This window comes from Bufo gargarizans, chromosome 4 (assembly GCF_014858855.1).
Source record: "Bufo gargarizans isolate SCDJY-AF-19 chromosome 4, ASM1485885v1, whole genome shotgun sequence".
NCBI lineage: Eukaryota > Metazoa > Chordata > Amphibia > Anura > Bufonidae > Bufo > Bufo gargarizans.
The window spans coordinates 65,242,885-65,265,780 of record NC_058083.1 but is presented as its reverse complement, the minus strand read 5'-3'; the positions used below and the strand labels follow the sequence as shown (position 1 = coordinate 65,265,780).

At 40.0% G+C, this 22,896-nt stretch overlaps 1 protein-coding gene across 1 annotated transcript in view; it reads left to right on the top strand.

Moving 5' to 3' along the window:
• The window catches only part of LOC122933908 (zinc finger protein 260-like), a 38,524-nt gene that overhangs the window by 3,851 nt on the left and 11,777 nt on the right, over positions 1-22,896 (top strand). The window contains exon 4 of the mRNA XM_044289015.1: positions 5,939-6,860. Coding sequence (XP_044144950.1) covers positions 5,939-6,860 — 922 coding nt within the window. The remainder of the gene's footprint in view (positions 1-5,938; positions 6,861-22,896) is intronic.

Sequence of the window (22,896 nt, the reverse complement as noted above, 5' to 3'; positions counted from 1 at the left end):
AACTTATTTTCTGTTATCACTAGAACCCAGTGCTTATTACTTTTTATAGTATAAGGGACAGGAGAGCTGAGAACTGATTATCATCACTACTAAAACACCCTGCTTATCACTATATATAGTATAAGGACAGGGGAGAACATAGGAAAGGTGAGATCTTATATTCTGTTAGCACTTGAACACCGTGCTTATCAGTATTTATAGTATAAGCACGGGAGAGGTGAGAACTGATTATGTATCATCACTAGAACACCCAGCTATCACTGTATATAGCATAAGGAGAGGTAAGGACTGGTTATCTATCATCACTAGAACACCCTGCTTATCACTGTATATAGTATAAGGACAGCAGAGAACATAGAAGAGGTGAGAACTGATTATCATTACTAGAGAACAACCTGCTTATCACTGTGTATAGTATAAGGGACAGGAGAGGTGAAAACTTATTATAATGGAGGACATTACACAGAAAACTGAACAGGTTACATATGAATTAAGCAGTGACATGAGACAGTGAGGGTATGAGGGTAATTATCAGGAAATAATGCCCATTGCTGATGGTTTTCCCTGTGTAAAGAAGCCATTGATCATCTGATCAGTGAAAAAATACTTGTTCTTTGGGTAAAAGCAGTGTTTATGTTGCACCCGAAATCATCGCTTCTGGGCAGCAGATTTTCCTCTGTAATCAGGGATCTGCCAACAATGAATCTGTATGGGGACAAGGTATCACAGTAGCCATGACTGATCCTCATGCAGAGAAGTTGATTGCCACATGTATATAAATCATTTAAAAAACAGCAACTGTGTCTGTGTCTGTCTCTGTGTCCCTTTTCTTTCTCCTCCTCCCCCTCTCCTCTCTATACAAATCTATGTAATCTGATCCCTCAGTGAGCAGGCAGCTCATCTTTTAGATGAATTTGACCAGTGAGTTGAGAATTAGATGAAAGAGGAGGAGGGAGCAAGAGAAGAGTCTGATAACAGACGAAGGAAGCATTTTCTAGGAAAAGATGTACGACAAAGGTGTTTAAAGTAATTCTGTCATCAGGAAAACAGGAAGTTCTGCATGTCAACAACCTGCCCAGATGAGCTAATGCAGAAGGCAGGAAAGGAAAGTCCTGATGTAAAAAAGAGGTATACGTGGCAACTCTGAGCAGATAAAAAATATGTCACTATGAAATCGAAGAACTCCATGAAGGCACAAAGTTGGCTGGTCACTAAGGGGTTTGTCATATATCTTCTATATGAAAGAATCTTCGTATAGAAGAGAGGATAAAAAAATATATAAAAAATTATATTATCCTTCAGGCGGACATAAAAAAAACGCCTCTAAGTTCTTTTTATCAAGTATCTTAATTTGATTTGTGCAAGCAGTGAAACAAAGGGACAATTGTATGTGCAAAAATATATAATCGTTTATTATAAAAACCAAGAATATAAAAACAATACAACTGCAAAACAAATGATGAAGTTACGAAGTAACACCCAAAATGTACCACATGGTAGTGTTGACACACCCCTATCTGATCAGCACAGTATAACTTGGTGATTTATGACAACCAGTGTCATCCTTTTAACAAACGGACTCATATACCAAGAGAAACTTAGGATCTTCTGTTATCAAACAGGCTATAACAATAAAACACGGATTTACAGGAAAATAACTGTTATCCCTTGACTCTGTTTTCCTATGACCAATCAAAAATATATGATATTAATATGATAAAATATTCAGCTCGGCAATCAGACTAAGGAAAATAACTTCCCAAGGGTTTAGTCCTCTTTTCAAATAATGTCAGATCTTCCATTAACAATATGCATCTTTGCTAAGAGAATAATCAGCATTACGGAGGCGCCTAAGACTATATATTCCCACAGTATGGGAACTCTTGGCTATATACCGAGAGAAATATCTTATTAATATCATGAGTAGTAAACAAAATATACGTTACCGGGTCAAAGGTAGACAGAGTTCAGATGGGACCAGTTCTGAAGAACTTTCCTAGTAATCCAAAAAGAATAATCCAAGTTTCTTCTGATAAAGTTTTTCTTTTTGAATGAATGGATCAATGGATATATGGATCTTTTTTCCCTCTCTCTCTAGTTCTCCCTTTGCTACCCCGCACACAAGTAATTATTCCCCCCCCCCCCTTATCTAAGAATCATCCCCTTTAGATGAGGGATTCCCAATCAGGTAAGGTGGGCGTACTTGCATGCTAATAATACCATGATGTCATGTCAACTCCTAATATGGTAAAGAACAAATAATGAAATAATATAATATTGTCCATCTGCCTCCAGATGGCACTGCGGGATTGTAAATGAACATCACAACTTTTAAGCATTTAAAATTAAATATCTAATAATATGTTTTCAGGAACTTGTTGACCTTTCTATATAAATCATTGAGGAAGGTCTTTCCCTGACACATTTAATTACCTATATCCTGGACTTGTTGGAGTTGACTGTCTTCTCCTATCTTTTTTGAAATATAGTTTGACTTGATGAAAATGTTATATAGCGGCTTTGATGCTTGGCATCGGAACTTGTACATTTCACTTATCTACATCCATGAATAACTATTGTTTTGAAATAACATTTTCTCTTCTCAGAAAACCCAATTAACATAAACTTACTTGTTTCTATACCTTCTACAATACCTTCTAAATGATAAATACATGGTATAACATATATATATATATATATATATATATATATATATCGATACATTGTTACACATAGATAATACATTATATGAATTATTGATTAACATGTGTTGTAAACTAAATATACCATGCAGAGATATATATAATATAATTATGAATATATAAATTGAACTTCATATAGCAGGTGTGCCTCAAGGACATGAAACCTTATCAAATAACCTTGTTCCCTCCAGACATATACAGGTCCTTCTAAAAAAATTAGCATATTGTGATAAAGTTCATTATTTTCTGTAATGTACTGAAAAACATTAGACTTTCATATATTTTAGATTCATTACACACAACTGAAGTAGTTCAAGCCTTTTATTGTTTTAATATTGATGATTTTGGCCACAGCTCATGAAAACCCAAATTCCTATCTAAACAAATTAGCATATAATGAAAAGGTTCTCTATTAACCTAATCATCTGAATCAACTAATTAACTCTAAACACCTGCAAAAGATTCCTGAGGCTTTTAAAAACTCCCAGCCGGGTTCATTACTCCAAACCGCAATCATGGGTAAGACTGCCGACCTGACTGCTGTCCAGAAGGCCATCATTGACACCCTCAAGCAAGAGGGTAAGACACAGAAAGAAATTTCTGACCGAATAGGCTGTTCCCAGAGTGCTGTATCAAGGCACCTCAGTGGGAAGTCTGTGGGAAGGAAAAAGTGTGGCAGAAAACGCTGCACCACGAGAAGAGGTGACCGGACCCTGAGGAAGATTGTGGAGAAGGACCAATTCCAGACCTTGGGGGACCTGCGGAAGCAGTGGACTGAGTCTGGAGTAGAAACATCCAGAGCCACCGTGTACAGGCGTGTGCAGGAAATGGGCTACAGGTGCCGCATTCCCCAGAAACAGCGGCAGAAGCGCCTGACCTGGGCTACAGAGAAGCAGCACTGGACTGTTGCATGTCATTCGGAAATCAAGGTGCCAGAGTCTGGAGGAAGACTGGGGAGAGGGAAATGCCAAAATGCCTGAAGTCCAGTGTCAAGTACCCACAGTCAGTGATGGTCTGGGGTGCCCTGTCAGCTGCTGGTGTTGGTCCACTGTGTTTTATCAAGGGCAGGGTCAATGCAGCTAGCTATCAGGAGATTTTGGAGCACTTCATGCTTCCATCTGCTGAAAAGCTTTATGGAGATGAAGATGTCATTTTTCAGCACGACCTGGCACCTGCTCACAGCGCCAAAACCACTGGTAAATGGTTTACTGACCATGGTATTACTATGCTCAATTGGCCTGCCAACTCTCCTGACCTGAACCCCATAGAGAATCTGTGGGATATTGGGAAGAGAAAGTTGAGAGACGCAAGACCCAACACTCTGGATGAGCTTAAGGCCGCTATCGAAGCATCCTGGGCCTCCATAACACCTCAGCAGTGCCACAGGCTGATGCCTCTATGCCACGCCGCATTGAAGCCTCCTGGGCCTCCATAACACCTCAGCAGTGCCACAGGCTGATTGCCTCCATGCCACGCCGCATTGAAGCAGTAATTTCTGCAAAAGGATTCCCGACCAAGTATTGAGTGCAGAACTGAACATAATTATTTGAAGGTTGACTTTTTTGTATTAATTAATTTTCTTTTATTGGTCGGATGAAATATGCTAATTTTTTGAGATAGGAAATTTGGGTTTTCATGAGCTGTGGCCAAAATCATCAATATTAAAACAATAAAAGGCTTGAACTACTTCCGTTGTGTGTAATGAATCTAAAATATATGAAAGTCTAATGTTTATCAGTACATTACAGAAAATAATGAACTTTATCATAATATGCTAATTTTTTTAGAAGGACCTGTATGTTTTAGGGAGTTGACTTACTCCTTACAGATGGTCCCATATCTTTAGCAATAACTTTTAAACACAATGTCCGTTTATGTTCACAATTATTTTTATATAAACTGAACTTGCCATGAACTCATCTTGGTTTCCTCAGCCACATAATAGAACTTTGGTTCAGGCTGATTTTATTCTTATAGGCAATGCGATGAGCATACATCTTGATCATAATGTCATTAGATAATATTGTATACGTATGAAAATGCACAACAGGTTAAGTTATTATCCCCAATTGATATAGAAGGGTCTTATGTGCTGGCAGGGGACAGGCCCGATTGTCAGAGAAGGTGATTTTCAGATTTACATATGTTATCAGGTCTGGGTTTATGTAGGAGAAGAAGTAATCACCAAGTGTAAAGCAAAGTCATGTGGCCAGATTTATCATTAGCTAAAGTCAAATTTATGGTGTGAAAAATTCGCAAAAATGTGCGCAATTTCACACCAGTGAGGACCATGCTTATGTTGGGAACATTATATATGCAACTTTTCTGTCAGAAACCTTTAAACGTGCAACTTTTTCGTAAAGACGTGCAACTTTTTTAAAGCAACTTACTAAAGCATAAACTGCTACCGTCAAACCACATTTATCACAGTATTAAAGGTCCATTAATAAATCTGATTTTTTTTGAGCCAAAAGTGACTTTAGACATATATAAAAGTGGAGTAAGATGTAAGTGTAATGATAAATCTGGCCCATGGACTTTATCATTCATCCATGATAAAGAGTTATACAGAGATTTATAAGGCTGCAGTCACACAGGCAGGTTTTGTGTCAAAGCCAGAAAGGGATTCAAAAGGAATAGGAAATATAAGGGATGTACACTGGTGCTTTGTGAAGCCTTCAGAACTTTCTATATATACTGCATAAATTTCACCTAAAACTCCATTAGAAAACCTAAAAGTAGATAAAGAATATTAAGCTCAGCCATTTATTTATTGAGGAGATTGATCCAATGTGATCGGAAATGTATGTGAACCTTTGCTTTCACTATCAGGCGTGATTTGCGTGTGCAGAAGTAACTGCAACTAAACGTTTTGGGCAATTGCTGATGAGTCCCACACATCGGCTTGGAGGCATGTTCATCCATTTCTCAGCTTTAACTCTGTTATGTTGGTCTAACATTGTTGACTTCATTCCTTGATTTAGTTTTCTTTATCTACTTTTAGGACTTGTGTGAAAATCTGATGCATTTTTCGGTCGGATTTATGCAGGAATATTGAAAATTTTATAAGGTTCACAAACCTTCAAGCAGCACTGTGTATTTCTATTTTCTGCTGGAACCACTTCTGATTTGGGCTCAAAATCTGCATGTATGTTTCCAGTGTAATACAAAGGTTGTAAATGTATCTACTTTATGGTTTGAAAATTAAAATCACAAAGTCTCTTTTTAATTAACAGAAAATCCCAGTAAGATCTCTGAGGGCAACTTCATGTTATCGCTAAATCATATAGTAGAAGATGAAGATATCGGGCAGCGCTCTTCAGGAGGAAACCTCATTACCTGTAATGTCCATCCAGGACTTCACAGTACAGATCTATCATATAATCCTCCAAATCATGATGAACTTTCTCCTGACCATTCACAAATTGTTACCACAAGTAATGATAAAAAATTTGGTAAAAGAGAGAAGTCGTATTCATTTTCAGAATGTGGGAAAGGTTTTAATACTAAAGAGAGCCTCAACGTTCATCAGAGAAGTCACACAGGAGAGAAGCCGTATTCATGTTCAGAATGTGAGAAATGTTTTAAACAAAAGTCATATCTCATTACACATGAAACAAGTCACATAGGAGAGAAACCATATTCCTGCTCAGCATGTGAGAAATGTTTTATTACTAATAACATGCTCAAGGTTCATCAGAGAAGTCACACAGGAAGGAAATCATATTCATGTTCAGAGTGTGGGAAATGTTTTACAAGAAAGTCAGATCTCTTTTTGCATGACAGAATTCACACAAAAACAAAGCCATTTTCATGTTCAGAATGTGGGAAATATTTCATTACAAAACGCAACCTCAAGCTTCACCACAGAATTCACACAGGAAATATGCCATATTCCTGTTCAACATGTGGGAAAGGTTTTATATTTAAATCAAAACTTGTTGCACATGAGAGAAGTCACTCAGGAGAGAAGCCGTATTCATGTTTAGAATGTGAGAAAAGTTTTAAACAAAAGTCAGATCTTGTTATACATGAAAGAGGTCACACAGGAGAGAAACCATATTCATGTTCAGAATGTGGTAAACGTTTTATAAAAAAGTCAGATCTTGTTATCCATGAAAGAATTCACACAGGAGAGAAGCCGTATTGCTGTTCAGAATGTGGGAGATGTTTTACAAATAAGTCAGATCTTGTTAGACACAAAAGAATTCACACAGAAGATAAGCCATTTTCATTTTCTGTATGTAAAAAATAAAAATGTTTTACAGGAAAATCTAATTTTTAAAGTCATTAGGTAATTTACAGAGAGAAGAAACCAAATTCTTGTCATAAGAGCAAACAAGATATTTTTTGCTCTTCTACACACTGAATTTACATCATTGCAATACACCCCGTGGACAAAGTCATTTTTGATTATTAAAGAGGTTGTCCCATGTTGGACATTGGGGGCATATCGCTAGGATATACTTAAAATGGAGACCTCAAAGTACCTCAACCATATACATTGCTGCCCTCCATTCATTCCTATGGGAGTACCGAAAATAGCAGAGCAACACCCACTTTCTTAATCACCTTGAGTGCTGTCTATATTGAAGTTTGGTCTACAGTGGTGGTTCTTGGACCAGCACCCATGGATTCTAATACAATCTGGTATGACAAGCTGACGTTGAATACTACTTGGCAGAGCTGTGGGGATAGGTCTTTCCTGACTTCCTCTTCTGTGGCCTTGCTGGAGAGAAAATGAGAAGAACCTGGACGTGGCAAATGGGGAACTGCTTGGACACTGAGACATTATGAAATATAGACAGGGACTTTTGCCGTATTCTGAGTCATGTCTGTATGTCTACATGTACTTTTCCTTAGCATTATGCTTCTGATTGGCTGCTTTAACCCCTTAAGGACCCTGCCATATTTCACTTTGAGGACCAGGCCAATTTTTGCAAATCTGACATGTGTCACTTTATGTGGTAATAACTTTAAAACGCTTTTACTTATCCAAGCCATTCTGAGATGGTTTTCTTGTCACATATTGTACTTCATGACAGTGGGAAATTTTTGAGTCAAAATATTTCATTTTTATTTATAAAAAAAAATACAAAATTTACCAAAAATGTTGAATAATTAGCAAATTTCAATTTCTCTACTTTTATAATAGATAGTAATGATAGTATTACCTCCAAAAATAGTTATTACTTTACATTCCCCATATGTCTACTTCATGTGTGGATCATTTTGTGAATGCCATTTTATTTTTGGGGGACGTTAGAAGTTTAGAAGCAAATCTTGACATTTTTCTGAAAATTTCCAAAACCCACTTTTCAAGGACAAGTTCAGGTCTGAAGTCACTTTATGAATCTTACATAATAGAAACCACCCAAAAATGACCCTATTTTAGAAACTACACCCCTCAAGGTATTCCATACTGATTTTACTAACTTTGTTAACCCTTTAGGTGTTCCACAGGAATTAATGGAAAATGGAGATGAAATTTCAGAATTTCACTTTTTTGGCAGATTTTCCATTTTAATAAATTTTTCCCAGTAACAAAGCAAGGGTTAACAGCCAAACAAAACTTAATATTTATTACCCTGATTCTGTAGTTTACAGAAACACCCCATATGTGGTCATAAACTGCTGTATGGGCACACGGCATTGCGCAGAAGGAAAGGAGCGCCATATGGTTTTTGGAAGGCAGATTTTGCTAGACTGGTTTTTTGACACCATGTCCTATTTGAAGCTCACCTGATGCACCCCTAGAATATAAACTCCAAAAAAGTGACCATATTTTGGAAACTATGGGATAAGGTGGCAGTTTTGTTGGTACTATTTTAGGGTACATATGATTTTTGGTTGTTCTATATTTTATACATTTTTCGTGAGGCAAGGTAACAAAAAATAGCTGTTTTGGCACAGTTTTTATTTGTTGTTATTTACAACGTTCATCTGACAAGTTAGATTATGTGGGAATTTTATAGAGCAGGTTGTTACGCATGCGACAATACCAAATATGACAAATTTTTGGGGTTGTTTGTTTCAGTTTTAAATAATAAAGCATTTTTTTTAATTATTTTTTTAGTCTCTCCACATTCTGAAAGCTGTAGTTTATTTTTTTTTGTTTCTGGGCAACTGTCTTATGTAGGGGCTAATTTTGTTCGGTATGAGATGACAGTTTGATTGGTTTTATTTTAGGGTGCATAGGACTTTTTGTTCGCTTGCTATTACACTTTTTGTGATGTAAGGTGCCAAAAAATGGCTTTTTATTTTTTTTACGGTGTTCACCTTAGGGGTTAGGTCATGTGATATTTTTATACAGCAGATTGTTACGGATGCGGCGATACCTAATATGTATACTTTTTTTATTTACTTAAGTTTTACACAATAACAGCATTTTTTGTGTCTCCATATTCTGAGAGCCATATTTTTTATTTTTTTTGGGCGATTGTCTTAGGTAGGGGCTTATTTTTTGCGGGATGAGATGACGGTTAGATTGGTACTATTTTGGAGGGCATACACCTTTTTGATCGCTTGGTGTTGCACTTTTAGTGATGTAAGGTGACAAAAAAAAAAGTTTTTTTTAGCACAGCTTTTATTTTAATTTTTTGATGGTGTTCACCTGAGGGGTTAGGACATGTGATATTTTTATAGAGCAGGTCGTCACAGACGTGACAATACCTAATATTTATACATTTTTTTTATTTATTTAAGTTTTACACAATAATATCATTTTTGAACCCAAGAAAAATCATATTTTAGTGTCTCCATAGTCTGAGAGCCATAGTTTTTTATGTTTTGGGTGATTGTCTTAGGTTGGATATCATTTTTGCGGGATGAGATGATGGTTTGATTGGCGTTATTTTGGGGTGCATATGACTTTTTGATCGCTTGCTATTACACTTTTAGTGATGTAAGGTGATCAAAAATGGCTTTTGACACCATTTATTTTATTTTTACTGTGTGCTCACCTGAGGGGTTAGGTCATGTGGTATTTTTATAGAGCAGGTTGTTACAGACGCGGCGATGCCTAATATACTTTTTTTTTTTACATTTAACACAATAAAAGTATTTTTGAAACTAAAAAATCATGTTTTAGTGTCTTCATAGTCTGAGAGCCATCCTTTTGTGCGATTGTCTTAGGTAGGGGCTCATTTTTTGCGTGATGAGGTGACGGTTAGATTGGTATGATTTTGGGGGGAATACGCCTTTTTGATCGCTTGGTGTTGCACTTTTAGTGATGTAAGGTTATTTTATTTTTTTGACGGTGTTCACATGAGGGGTTAGGTCATGTGATATTTTTATAGAGCCGGTTGATGGACGCGGCGATACCTAATATGTCATTTTTTTCCCCTATTTTTTAACTTTTTTTTTTTTTACTTTATACTTTTAATTCTTTTTGTAAAACTTTTTTTTTAACTTTTTTTGTTTTTATTTCTGTCCCACTCTGGGACTTTTGGGGGTCTGATCCTCTTTACAATGCATTACAATACTTCTGTATTGTGATGCATTGGCTGTAAGTGTATTACACACTGTATCACAAGGGGCTGGATTTCACAGGCTGCCTTCCCTGCCATCGGGTCCCCCGTCACAGCAGCGCTGGGACCCGATGGAAGCTCGCCCTCTCCACACATCGAACGTGCCGCGGTCAGCGTTGACCGTGGCACATTAAGGGTTAATGTGCCTGCATCAGTGATTTCACCGATGCCAGAGCATGCAGCAGGGGTCCGGCAGTCACTGATAGCGGATCGGGCGGGCGCATCTCCTGCACCCGCCCAATCACAGCCCCGTACATATATGGAGCTGGTCCTTAAGTCACAGATATCTGCGCCGTACATGTATGCCGCAGGTCCTTAAGGGGTTAATAAATACTTGTGATTGGACACATTAAAATTGATCGCTAAAGGGGGGGGTTAGACCTTCAAAGTACAACTATGAGAATTGTCTTTGCCCTCTCTACCTCTTACAAAGCCTGATTGTTCACATCCCACAAGGAAGGGCAGGATCGAGCCCAATTGGTCTGCTAACATTTTTGCCCAGATCTTCAGGTCTAAATTTAATAAGGAAATAGGCACAGTTTTGTGGGTCTTTGCCCTGATTATTGAGCTTGTCTTGGGAGAATATCGAACTTTAGTAAGAGATTACAAACCTCCATAAAGTGAGGTAGGAGAATATCCTGGAATTGCTTATAATAAAGCAGAAGAAAGACCATCTGTAGTGCCCTGAGGGAAGTTAGTAAGATACAAATGGATTGGAAGTATCTATTAGTGACATTCGACGTAAGTAGCCTTTGCACGTCAACAGAGGTGTTGCTATGGCTCGTGTTCCCCGATGCAGTAGAAAATTGTGTCAACCCCCCCCCCCCGAAGCAATAATTTCTTTGCCATATACCCAAAAATATGCTGAAAGAAATCAAAGTTAATGCTTTTTAAAAAATGACGTTTAATTTAAATTCAACCTTTACTGAACAAATAACAACATTTTTACAAAACTAAATTTAACAGGAAAAAAATAATAAATAAATAAATAACACAAAATGCAACAGGAAAAAATAATAAATAAATAATTAAATAACAGAAAATTAAACAGGAACAAATACAAGTGCACTTAAAGAACATCTTAATCAATTCAGAACTTTTTCCTGGTCTTCAAATTACTTCATCAAAATCAATGGTTTGCACTAATTCGCCTTCAACTGACAATAGTGCAAGATCGGAAAGCCTAGACTCTCCCATTGTAAATCGCAGATAATTTTTGATAAGTTTAAGCTTTGAAAAGCTCCTCTCGCACGAAGCCACAGATACGCAGATTGTGAGAAATAATTTCAGACATAGTGAAAGGTGTGGGAGAGATTCAATAAAATCCCATTCAGCTATGAAGGTCAAAACGTATAAAGCTGCCCAATCTGTGACTTCTTTTAGGTCCAACTTTGCTGCTGTTAGGTGTCTTCTCAACCTTGGTATCTCCAGTAACAGCTCACTCTCGGATACCTCATCATAGAAATTAGTCAGTTTTGGAATGGACACCTTTAATTCTCCTTTAGTGGCAGATATGAGACTCTTTGCTTGAAAGCCTCAAACGTGCCTGCTACTTCCATGATGGCTCTTAATCTGATCTGGAGTTCCAAATGAAAGCGATCAATGCACTCAAGCATCGCCCTCTTTTTTTCTTCTTGGAGACTTGTGCTTCCAGCATCTCTTGCCAGTTTCCCTGCCATCCTCTTCTTGAACCTGGCTCTTCTTTCTACTGCAATTCCATATTCATCATCTTTTAAAAGTGCCTGCTGAATTGCATTTTCGACTAGGTGACTGCGCTCCTCACACAGAAAAAGTCTTAGTGTCTCAAGCTTTGTCACCACTTTATCGAGACTTAAGCCCTTAGTCTGCAGGTACTGCTGTGCATCATCAACTTCCCTCAGTACATAAGACCAGAAGGAAGCATAGAAAAGTAAAGTCACAGACAGCAGGTAGAAGAGCTTCAAGTGCTGACACAAACATGTCAAATTTTTCTTTTACTGGCTTACTGCAGCCTAATGAGCACTCCAGCGTGTTGTGGATAGTCTTTTTACCAACACTCCAGCATGGTCAATTAACACATCCCATCGATGAGTGGAAGCAGCAAAAAAAGAAAACATTGTCTGCAGAGTTCCAAAAAATGTCACGCAAGATGCATTTTGAGCAAAAGAGTGCTGACCACACAAGTTAAGGGAATGGTCCACACATCCATTAAAAATAGCCTTCCTGTTTTTTTCCTTCAGAATGGATTGTACACCTCCATGGATTCCAGCCATAGTAGCAGCATTATCATAACCCTGAGAGCGGCACATCATTATGTCTAGTCCGTATGAAGTGCAGGGAGCCGGTGGTCGTGTCCCCTCACTTTTATAGGGTTTTCAGGTGTCACACAGTCTTAGGTACGTGGGCATACAATCGTCTACCTTTGAGACCCTTGTATGTGCTTAGCAGTCAGGGTGAGCTCTTAGGGTTTTATAGGGGTCACCTATATGCTCCTTAGTTTGGGATCAAGCCAGTCATACGTTTATTTATTACTTCCAGCTATCTGCAACATCATCCGTGACATAGGCTTAATAAGATGACTACCAAATTCCAGGAGAGGGGATATCCCCTTCATATATTATTAAAACAACGAGCTAAAATTGACTTACCCCAGACCACCAGTAGAAAATCGACACCACAGTCTAAACGTCTCTCTTTCATTGTGAAGTACCATCCCTGGATGAACAAGGTGAAATCAGTGCTAAATAAACATTGGGGTATTATAATAAAATCATATCCCACAGTAGAATTTCAACATTCCCCAATGATCTGCTATAAACGAGCAGGTAATATATGCGATAAAATCATAAAGGCAGACATTGGGAGCAAGAAAACGACATCCACACAAATGCATCTCTCTACTGTTAGGAAAGACACTTTCCCCTGCCTTAATTGTATACATTGCTCTAGCGTAGGGTTCGTACATGTCTGATCCACATACAGGTGAGCAGATACCAATACGTGGCCACTTCACATGTGATGGCAAGTTTATTATTTACATCCTCAAGTGCCCCTGCGGTCTTGCTTACGTAGGGGAAACAACAATGCGCATGAAAGATCGTTTCAGCAAACATAAATCCACAATACGAAAAGGCAATACACTTTTGCAGATTCCCCATCATTTTCATGCACATAAACACAATATCGCACAACTACGATTTCAGATTATAGAAGAAGTACCGTTGCCCCGGCGAGGAAGAAATAGGATGGAAATGTTGATGAAAAGAGAAGCATATTGGATCCATCGTCTGGAGACCTTGGAGCACAAAGGACTTAATAGAGAATATGCTTACAATAGTTTCTTGTGAAATGTGCATAGATGTTTATTATGTCCTTTTTTAATTATGTTCTTATAGTGCATTTGAAGTGCGGCAAACAAGAAAACTTACAATTGACAACAGCTGATCGTCATTTGCATAACCCGCCCCGTGAGTTCTTCTGAAGCGTACATGGTTGCTAGGACAACGTGACATCAGAACCAAGTGATCTAGGGCGGGCTATTTAAACGAGTATCTCATTTTGTATGTTAGTGCTACTTATTCACAGTTTGACAAAGGCATTATACATGCCGAAACACGTCACTGATGTTTGAATAGTGACCAATAAAACCTTTTTCTATTAGCAACTTGGGAATGCCGGTCCTCTATTTCTCTTTTTGGCTGTGTCATTACCATTGAGTATCATTGAATCTCTAATGTAAGTCTATACCAGACGGGAGCTGAAACATTGTATCTGTTTGTGCTGAGTTTCTCCACTCACCCACTAGAAGGTTCTAGTCTAGCAAAAACTATATATAAGAAGAGCAGTCAGAGCCCCTAGTGTGCTGCAGTTAGGGACCAGTGATTGGAGGGGAGACTCTGCCAGTCTGCATGAGTGACCAGAAGACACTGAGACGGGTATACTCTGCCAAAGACTCTGGATCACCAGCCTTGGACAAGGGTACCAGCCTTCTGAAGAGAAAGAGGGACAGCTAGCTCAGGCCTTTCCTCAGCAACAAACCCTTCTTCTGCCAGTCAGGAGACTGGAGAAGCCAACCCTACGCCTCGCGTGTATTATTTTGCACCTGAATTCGTCCAGTAAAGAAGCTCACTGGTTACTGCAGACCCTGACTCTCTGGACTTATTACCCATTGGGGTGCACCACTCCATACTATCCCTTCCTGAGAGCAGCAACACGTGGTGACACCTAGACAAAACCCAGCCACTGCACATCTGATCCTGAATTTTTCCCTGGAGCAAAATTTGAACGATCCACCTCACCTCATCCTGGGTCATAGGTCAGATAAAATGCGTTTGCCTGTCTAAGGTGTAACATCTCTGGGCCGTCATTCTGATTAAGGTTATATAATGCCGCATGGAACTCCTGGAAAGCTTTAACGATTGCAGGAGTTCCGGTATGCACAGAGCTACCCCTGACCATAGAGATGTAAGTAACGTGTTTTGTTTTCATTTTACCTCCTTTGTTAAAAATACAGCATCTGTTTTGCAGCTCGCTGTGGAAAGAAGCCTGTGAAGTTGTAGTCTAAGGTCAATGAGGTCTTGATGACTGGCCCCACTCGCTGATTGTTTATGCAATCTCTCTAAAGTGGCAATTTGAGAAAGAAGAGAGTCAATGGCTTTCTGCTGATCATTTTTAACCGTAATGCTCAAAGATATGAAGAGACCACTAATGTTTGCCTTATGGGCCTCCCATATAATTGGGTACTTACTGTGAGCTAGCAAACTGAGTGTGAAGTAGGATGTTAAGTGAGATTTAATCTGCTCACAATGTTGTCAAAGCTGTTCATTTAGTTGCCAGTTCCAGTCTCATTTAGGCAGAGGCCAGAGTAAGGACAGTGTCACCGCCAGTTCTGTGAGAAGATCTGGCAGACGTTCTTCTCTACCATTTGTATGATGTTCTTTGTTTTGGTTTCTTTGGTTTCACTTTCTCATCTCCTTTCCTTCTGTCAGGTGTCACTTATTTAGACTAATCGTCTTCCTTTATAATCCCTCCCATACTGCCTCACTTTGCGGTTTATACTACTTCCTGGATGAGGTGTTCACTGCTGAAGGCTGCTTCTGCTGTTTGTTCAGATAAGTCATTTACTTTATTGTGTTTCCTTGCTGGCTTGATTCTAGGTGACCCTGACTCCGTCCGTATTAAGTGCAGGGAGCCGGTGGTCATGTCCCCTCACTATTATAGGGTTTTCAGGTGTCACACAGTATTAGGTACGCGGGCATGCAATCGTCTACCATACAGACCCTTGCATGTGCATAGCAGTCAGGGAGAACCCTTAGGGTTTTATAGGGCTAACCTATAAGCTCCTTAGTTTGGGATCAAGCCAGTCGCTCGTTTATTTATATGTTCCAGCTATCTGCCAACTTCATCCGTGACAGACAGCCATACAGGGAGCATGGTCAAAAATGGTAATACTTCCTATCTTAGCAGTGCTAAAAAGAGGTAGGAGAGAGGCAGACGTCAAAAAATATAGTCTAAGCCTTGGAAAGAGTGGTGGGTAGTGGAATAAAAAGAGAAATCCCTAACAGTAGGGTTAAGGTGTCTCCAAATATCCATCAAGTGGAGTTCCTGAAATTTCTTATGTATTTTGCTTATACAGTTGCAAGAAAAAGTATGTGAACCCTTTGGAATGATATGGATTTCTGCACAAATTGGTCATAAAATGTGATCTGATCTTCATCTAAGTCACAACAATAGACAATCACAGTCTGCTTAAACTAATAACACACAAAGAATTAAATCGTACAATGTTTTTATTGAACACACCATGTAAACATTCACAGTGCAGGTGGAAAAAGTATATGAACCCCTATACTAATGACATCTCCAAGAGCTAATTGGAGTGAGGTGTCAGTCAACTGGAGTCCAATCAATGAGATGAGATTGGAGGTGTTGGTTACAGCTGCTCTGCCCTATAAAAGACATACACCAGTTCTGGGTTTGCTTTTCACAAGAAGCATTGCCTGATGTGAATGATGCCTCACACAAAAGAGCTCTCAGAAGACCTACGATTAAGAATTGCTGACTTGCATAAAGCTGGGAAGAGTTATAAAAGTATCTCTAAAAGCCTTACTGTTCATCAGTCCACGGTAAGACAAATTGTCTATAAATGGAGAAAGTTCAGCATTGCTGCTACTCTCCCTAGGAGTGGCCGTCCTGTAAAGATGACTGCAAGAGCACAGCGCAGACTGCTCAATGAGGTGAAGAAGAATCCTAGAGTGTCAGCTAAAGACTTACAAAAGTCTCTGGCATATGCTAACATCCCTGTTAGCGAATCTGCGATACGTAAAACACTAAACAAGAATGGATTTTATGGGGGATACCACAGAGGAAGCCACTGCTATCCAAAAAAAACATTGCTGCACGTTTACAGTTTGCACAAGAGCACCTGGATGTTCCACAGCAGTACTGGCAAAATATTCTGTGGATAGATGGAACCAAAGTTGAGTTGTTTGGAAGAAACACACAACACTATGTGTGGACAAAAAGAGGCACAGCACACCAACCTCAAAACCTCATCCCAACTGTGAGGTATGGGGGTGGGGGCATCATGGTTTGGGGCTGCTTTGCTGCGTCAGGGCCTGGACGGATTGCTATCATCGAAGGAAAAATGAATTTCCAAGTTTATCAATACATTTTGCAGGAGAACCTAAGGCCATCTGTACACCAGCTGAAGCTCAACAGAAGATGGGTGTTGCAACAGGACAACGACCCAAAGCATAGAAGTAAATCAACAACAGAATGGCCTAAACAGAAGAAATCCGCCTTCTGGAGTGGCCCAGTCAGAGTCCTGACCTCAACCCGATGGAGATGCTGTGGCATGACCTCAAGAAAGCGATTCACACCAGACATCCCAAGAATATTGCTGAACTGAAACAGTTCTCTAAAGAGGAATGGTCAAGAATTACTCCTGACCGTTGTGCACGTCTGATCTGCAACTACAGGAAACGTTTGGTTGAAGTTATTGCTGCCAAAGGAGGTTCAACCAGTTATTAAATCCAAGGGTTCACATACTTTTTCCACCTGCACTGTGAATGTTTACATGGTGTGTTCAATAAAAACATGGTAACATTTAATTCTGTGTGTTATTAGTTTAAGCAGACTGTGATTGTCTATTGTTGTGACTTAGATGAAGATCTGATCAAATTCTATGACCAATTTGTGCAGAAATCCATATCATTCCAAAGGGTTCACATACTTTTTCTTGCAACTGTATGTTTCTAAGATATGTGTGATTTTGTGGTAGAGGAATCTACCCTAGGATTGATGACCAAGTTACGATCAGTTCCCACTATTACAGACCCCTCTGCAAAAAGCTTCATAGTGTCCAATGCCTGTAGCAGCGGCATAAAGATTATCGAAGGTAAACATTTGAGAAGCAATTTCTCCTTTTGAACAGTAGAATTCTTCCCTCAGCATCCGAAAGCTGCTCTATAAGGGCAAAAGGTACAATATGGTGGAAAGCTATGGCAACCCCTTTAGAGGCAGAAGAGGGATGAGTACTATGAAACCACTGCTTAGATGGATGCAGGGGTGCACCACCAATGAGGCCAGGTGAGGAAATCACATCAGGAAGCAGCAGGTAGGTACAAGAGGGGGGAAGCAGAAGGGTGGAGATTGCCTAGCTGTTCACCCGGTGGTCGTTTTGTGGCGAACTTTGCTCGTACGCGATTTGCCGAATATGCGAACATATGGCGATGTTCGCATGCGCCATATGTTCGCATATTCGGCGAACTGCTTGAGGGGTGCGATATACCTCCTTCCACAAAATATTGATTAAGGGGTTCTATATACCTGCTTCCACAAAATATTGATTGAGGCCTGTGATACACCTGCTTCCACAAAATACTTATTGAGGGGTGCGATACACCTGCTTCTGCCGTCTGCCCAAACAGCACTTTATGACCACATATGGGGTGTTGTCGTATTCAGGAGAAAATGGGTAGCAAATTATGGGGTGAATTTTCTCCTGTTAACCCTTGTTAAAGTGAAAAATTTGGGCTTTTTGGCAATTTTTTTGTAAAAATATGTGTTTCTAAATATTATCAAATGCCTCTGAGGTAAAAGTGGTCAGTAAACTCCTCAATGAGTTATTTGAGGGTGTAGTTTCCAAAATGGACGGTTTCTACTGTAGCGGTGCCCTAGTGTGCCTTCAAATATGACACGACACTCAAAAGCTATTCCAGCAAATCTGCTCCTTTCCTTCTGTGCCCTGCCATGCACCCATAGAGCTGTTTATGAACATAAATGGGGTGTTTCTGTAAACTGCAGAATTAGGGTAATAAATATTAGGTTTCATTTTGCTGTTAACCCTTGCTATGTTATAGAAAGAAATTGGAATAAAATAAAAAATGTGCACAAAAACTGAAAATTGAAAATTTTACCTCCATTTTGTGGGACACCTAAAGGGTTAACATAGTTTGTAAAACCAGTTTTAAGTAATTTGAGAGGTGTAGTTTCTAAACTGGGGTCATTTGTAAGGTGTTTCTATTATGTAAGGACCTCAAAGTGACTTCAGAACTGAATTGATCCATGAAAAAGTTGGTTTTGAAAATTTTATAGAAAAGTTAAAAAATTGCTTCTTAAATTCTAAGCCGCCTTCTAACGTCCTAAAAAAATAAAATGTGATTTTCAAAATGATTCCAACACAAAGTAAACATATGAGGAATCTTAAGTAAAAACTATCTAATAAGGTATCACTATCTGACTTTAATGCATGCAAATTCAAATTTAGAAAAAAAAATTGTTTCAAAATTTTCTATAAATTTTGGATTTTTTATAATATAAAAGGTAAAACTTATTAACCCAAATTTACCCCTAACATCAAGTACGAGATGCCAAGAGAAAACAGTCTCAGAATGGCTTGGATAAATAAAAGTATTTCAAAGTTATTAGCACATAAAGTGACACATGTCAGATTAGCAAAATTAAGCCTGGTCATGAAGGAGAAAAATGGCTTGGTCTTCAAAAGGTTAAAAAAAATTCCAAGTTAAAAATACACCTTTTTCTCATGGAAAAAAAAGCTTTTCAAAGTAAAAATTGCAAAGAATGGAATTCCCTCCAAATATTTGGTATCATTGTCTCCACAATGACCTGCACTACGCAATAATCATGTAATTTATCTTGTACAGTGAACTCCTTAAAAAAATATTTTTTTTGCTTATTTGCAAAGAATAAAACAGAATAAAAAGTGTTATGCACCCCAGAATGATACAAATGAAAACTATGAGGCTTCCTGCAAAAATAAAGCTGCATAGAAAGAAAAATAAAAAAGTTATGAGTCTTGGGAGGCGACAATGCAAAAACCTTTTTCTTCTTAAAAAAAAAGAAAAAGGTTTTTATTGTGCAAAAGTAGTAAAACTTTAAAAACACTCCCGGACCCAGATAATAAGCCTGTAAAATGTATTATGTAAAAATGCATTATTTTTCAATCTCACACTTCCAGAAAGAGTTAATAAAAGCTAATCAGTAAAGTATGTAGATCCCAAAATGGCGCCATTAAAAACTACAACTTGTCCCCAAAAAAAAAAAAAAGCCCTCCTATGGTTATATCAACAGAAAAATAAGTTAAAGCTCTTGGAAGGCAGCGATAAAAAAAATCACAAGACGCTTGCTCATTAAGGCCTCTTCCGTCCGGATGTGATGCGAGCTGTGAACGTGTTTAGGGAAAATGCCGGTGTTCTGATTGGACTTACTGAAAAACCGGCAATACCATCGGCCTTTCCCTGAACAGATCCTGACACAATCCGTGAAAGAGGCCTAAGGCCCAAAACAGGCCGGTCACTAAGGGGTTAAGATTCTGTCCTGTTTCTCCCACACAGAGACCCCAACAGGACCTTTAGGACATTTGTAATGATGACAGACAAGATCCGGATTCCCAACACACAGAGGACTATAAGATCCCGGGACATTCACGTGTTATACATCCAATGTTCTGGACCTGATTCTTTGCACTAAACGTCCTGTTCGGGGAGAAACTGGACAGAAACGTAAAGCAAGGATGAGGTTCCACCACCACATACATAGAGGCAACCCTCCTACACTCCACTGCTGAGCTCTGCCCTTTGCACTGATCACATGATGGTGACATCATCACAGGTCTTTCACCACCACTTATACTCTCTATCGCTGAGCTCCACCCCCTCCTGATCACATGACAGTGACGTCATCCCAGGTCCTTCAGCTCTTGCAGTGCAGCAGATACAGAGCAGGTCCTGGTCGGTAGTCACTGCTGTGGTGTCTGGAGCCTCTTCTTCTCTCTGGTATCAGCCATTTCTCCAGAATCCCCCTTTATCCCCGGTGCTGGGGGCTCTGAGAAGCGGGGTCTCTCCAGGAGCAGTAAGTGCGGTTCTGGATCTCACTAATGCTCTTGTCCCTGGAGGATTTCCAGCCTCTCCTCATAAACGCGCCTGCAGTACTAGAAGCCTCCAGCTCCTCCAGTTCTCTCCTCTTCTCCTGAATGACCACCAAGGATGGACAGGAAGGAGATCAGCAGAAGAATATTAGACTTCACCTTGGAGATCATCTCCCTGCTCAGCGGAGAGGTAAACTTTTCTAGATTTCTCTCCTCTTTATTGTATTCTGTAACAAGTCAGACATTGGGAAGGAGAATCCATCATAGGAAGTGATAGTAAGAGTCCAGGGTCCTGGAGAACGGCCTCCAGACCTTCCAAGTGATGGAGAACATGAAGATCAGCCTCTAGTATGGTCAGTGATGGATCATGGGGACCAATAGTCATGTTGTAGGAGCCATGAGAGGGTAAGTAGGCACGTTGTACCCAGGAGGAGAGGAAGCAGAGGAGGAGATGGCCGGAGTGTGGCCTGGAGGGAGGATTTCTACCACTAGTCTGACATCTAGATGATACTGGACTATAACAAGGAGGCCTCCACTACGTCTAGAGGAAAGAAGGTTTCTCCACCAACATAGAAGAGGATTCTTTACTGTAAGAGCAGTGAGACTATGGAGCTCTCTGCCAGAGGAAGGTGTCATGGGGGATTCTCTAGAAGAGTCCAGAAGGGGCCTGGAGGTCTGGAGGGTAATAATATTCCAGCTTCTAGTGACTAGATTACTGGAGATGGGGCCATAATCCAGGGAGGGATTCTGAGTGTAGATCTGGAGTCAGGAAGGAATTTCTTTCCCTAAGTGTCTCTCTATATCCACAGGATTACACCATAGTGAAGAAGACATTGGGAGGGACTCCCATTATCTATGAATCAGAAGGGTGGAGCAGGACCCCCATCACAGAGCCTTCCCCCCTAATACATGAGCAGAAGATCCTAGAGCTCACCCACAAGATGATTGAGCTGCTGACTGGAGAGGTGACACTGCTGGGAATGCTGGGAAATTCAACAGTAACAGCACTGGAGGGGTCTGGGTGATAACGGTGTCATTGTGTTGTCAGGTTCCTATAAGGTGTCAGGATGTGGCGGTCTATTTCTCCATGGAGGAGTGGGAGTATGTAGAAGGACACCAGGACCTGTACGAGGACACCATGATGGAAGCTCCCCAGCCTCTGACTTCACCAGGTAAGAAGAGACGAGGTGACATGCCCCTGACAGATATAGTGTCCTCTTGGCCTCCATCGGCCGGTACAGTAGATGACATTATTCTATACAGAGGATCCTGCAGGAAAACCTGCGTCGTGCCGTATACATGGGGCTTATGGGTGACGTCTGCCCCTGTGTGACTATATAGAATGATAGGACTGTACAGGGAAGATATCACCTCCTTCTATCAGAGATCTACGTTAGGAAACCCTCCTGATATCTACCTCTGATGGAAGGCTCAGACGTGGTGTGAACACATCCTTATTCCATAGTCACTTTCCAGTAGTTCTCCTCCCTTCATGTCTGGGATCCTCTAGTCACTCCACAAGCAGAGAAGACACAAGGTGCTGTGTGTGACTGGAGGAGAAGGTGGGATCTCCGGGCTCTTCTATCTCCTCCTCCAGTTTGTGGTCCTGTCAGAGCGGACATGTGTCTGGAGCAGTAGATGTATGGCCCGGAGTGTTCTAGCTGCAAAGGCTCCACAATATGTCACACTCTGGTTGTTGTATCTGTAATCCTAGTAACAGGCTCTTGGTGCGGTATAAATTCTGGTCACACTGAGGATGTTGTATCTGTAATCCTAGTAACAGGCTCTTGGTGCGGTATAGATTCTGGTCATATTTAGGTTGTTGTATCGGTAATCCTAGTAACAGGCTCTTGGTGCGGTATAGATTCTGGTCACACTCAGGCTGTTGTATCTGTAATCCTAGTAATAGGCTCTTGGTGCAGTATAGACTGTGGTTACACTCAGACTGTTGTATCTGTAATCCTAGTAACCGGCTCTTGGTGCGGTATTGTCACACCGGTGATGAGTTTTCAAAGGTCTGAAAGATTATCTGCACATTAGTGGTCTGATAGCCTCTTTTGGTTTTGGTTTCACTTTATCTGTGTGTTGCTTGTATCTCCACACCTCCTGTTCAGGTGTGGATCATGTGACCTTTACCTCCCCCTATTTAGTCTGACTTTACCCATCACTCCTTGCTCTGGATAGCTTCATTTGGTTTTTGGAAGAGCTGGAGTGTGGTTCTAGTTGAAGTCCTGTTCATCCATCACCCTCAGAAGTTAAGTGTTCCGCTTGTTGTATTTTGTATTCCCCCTCGCCT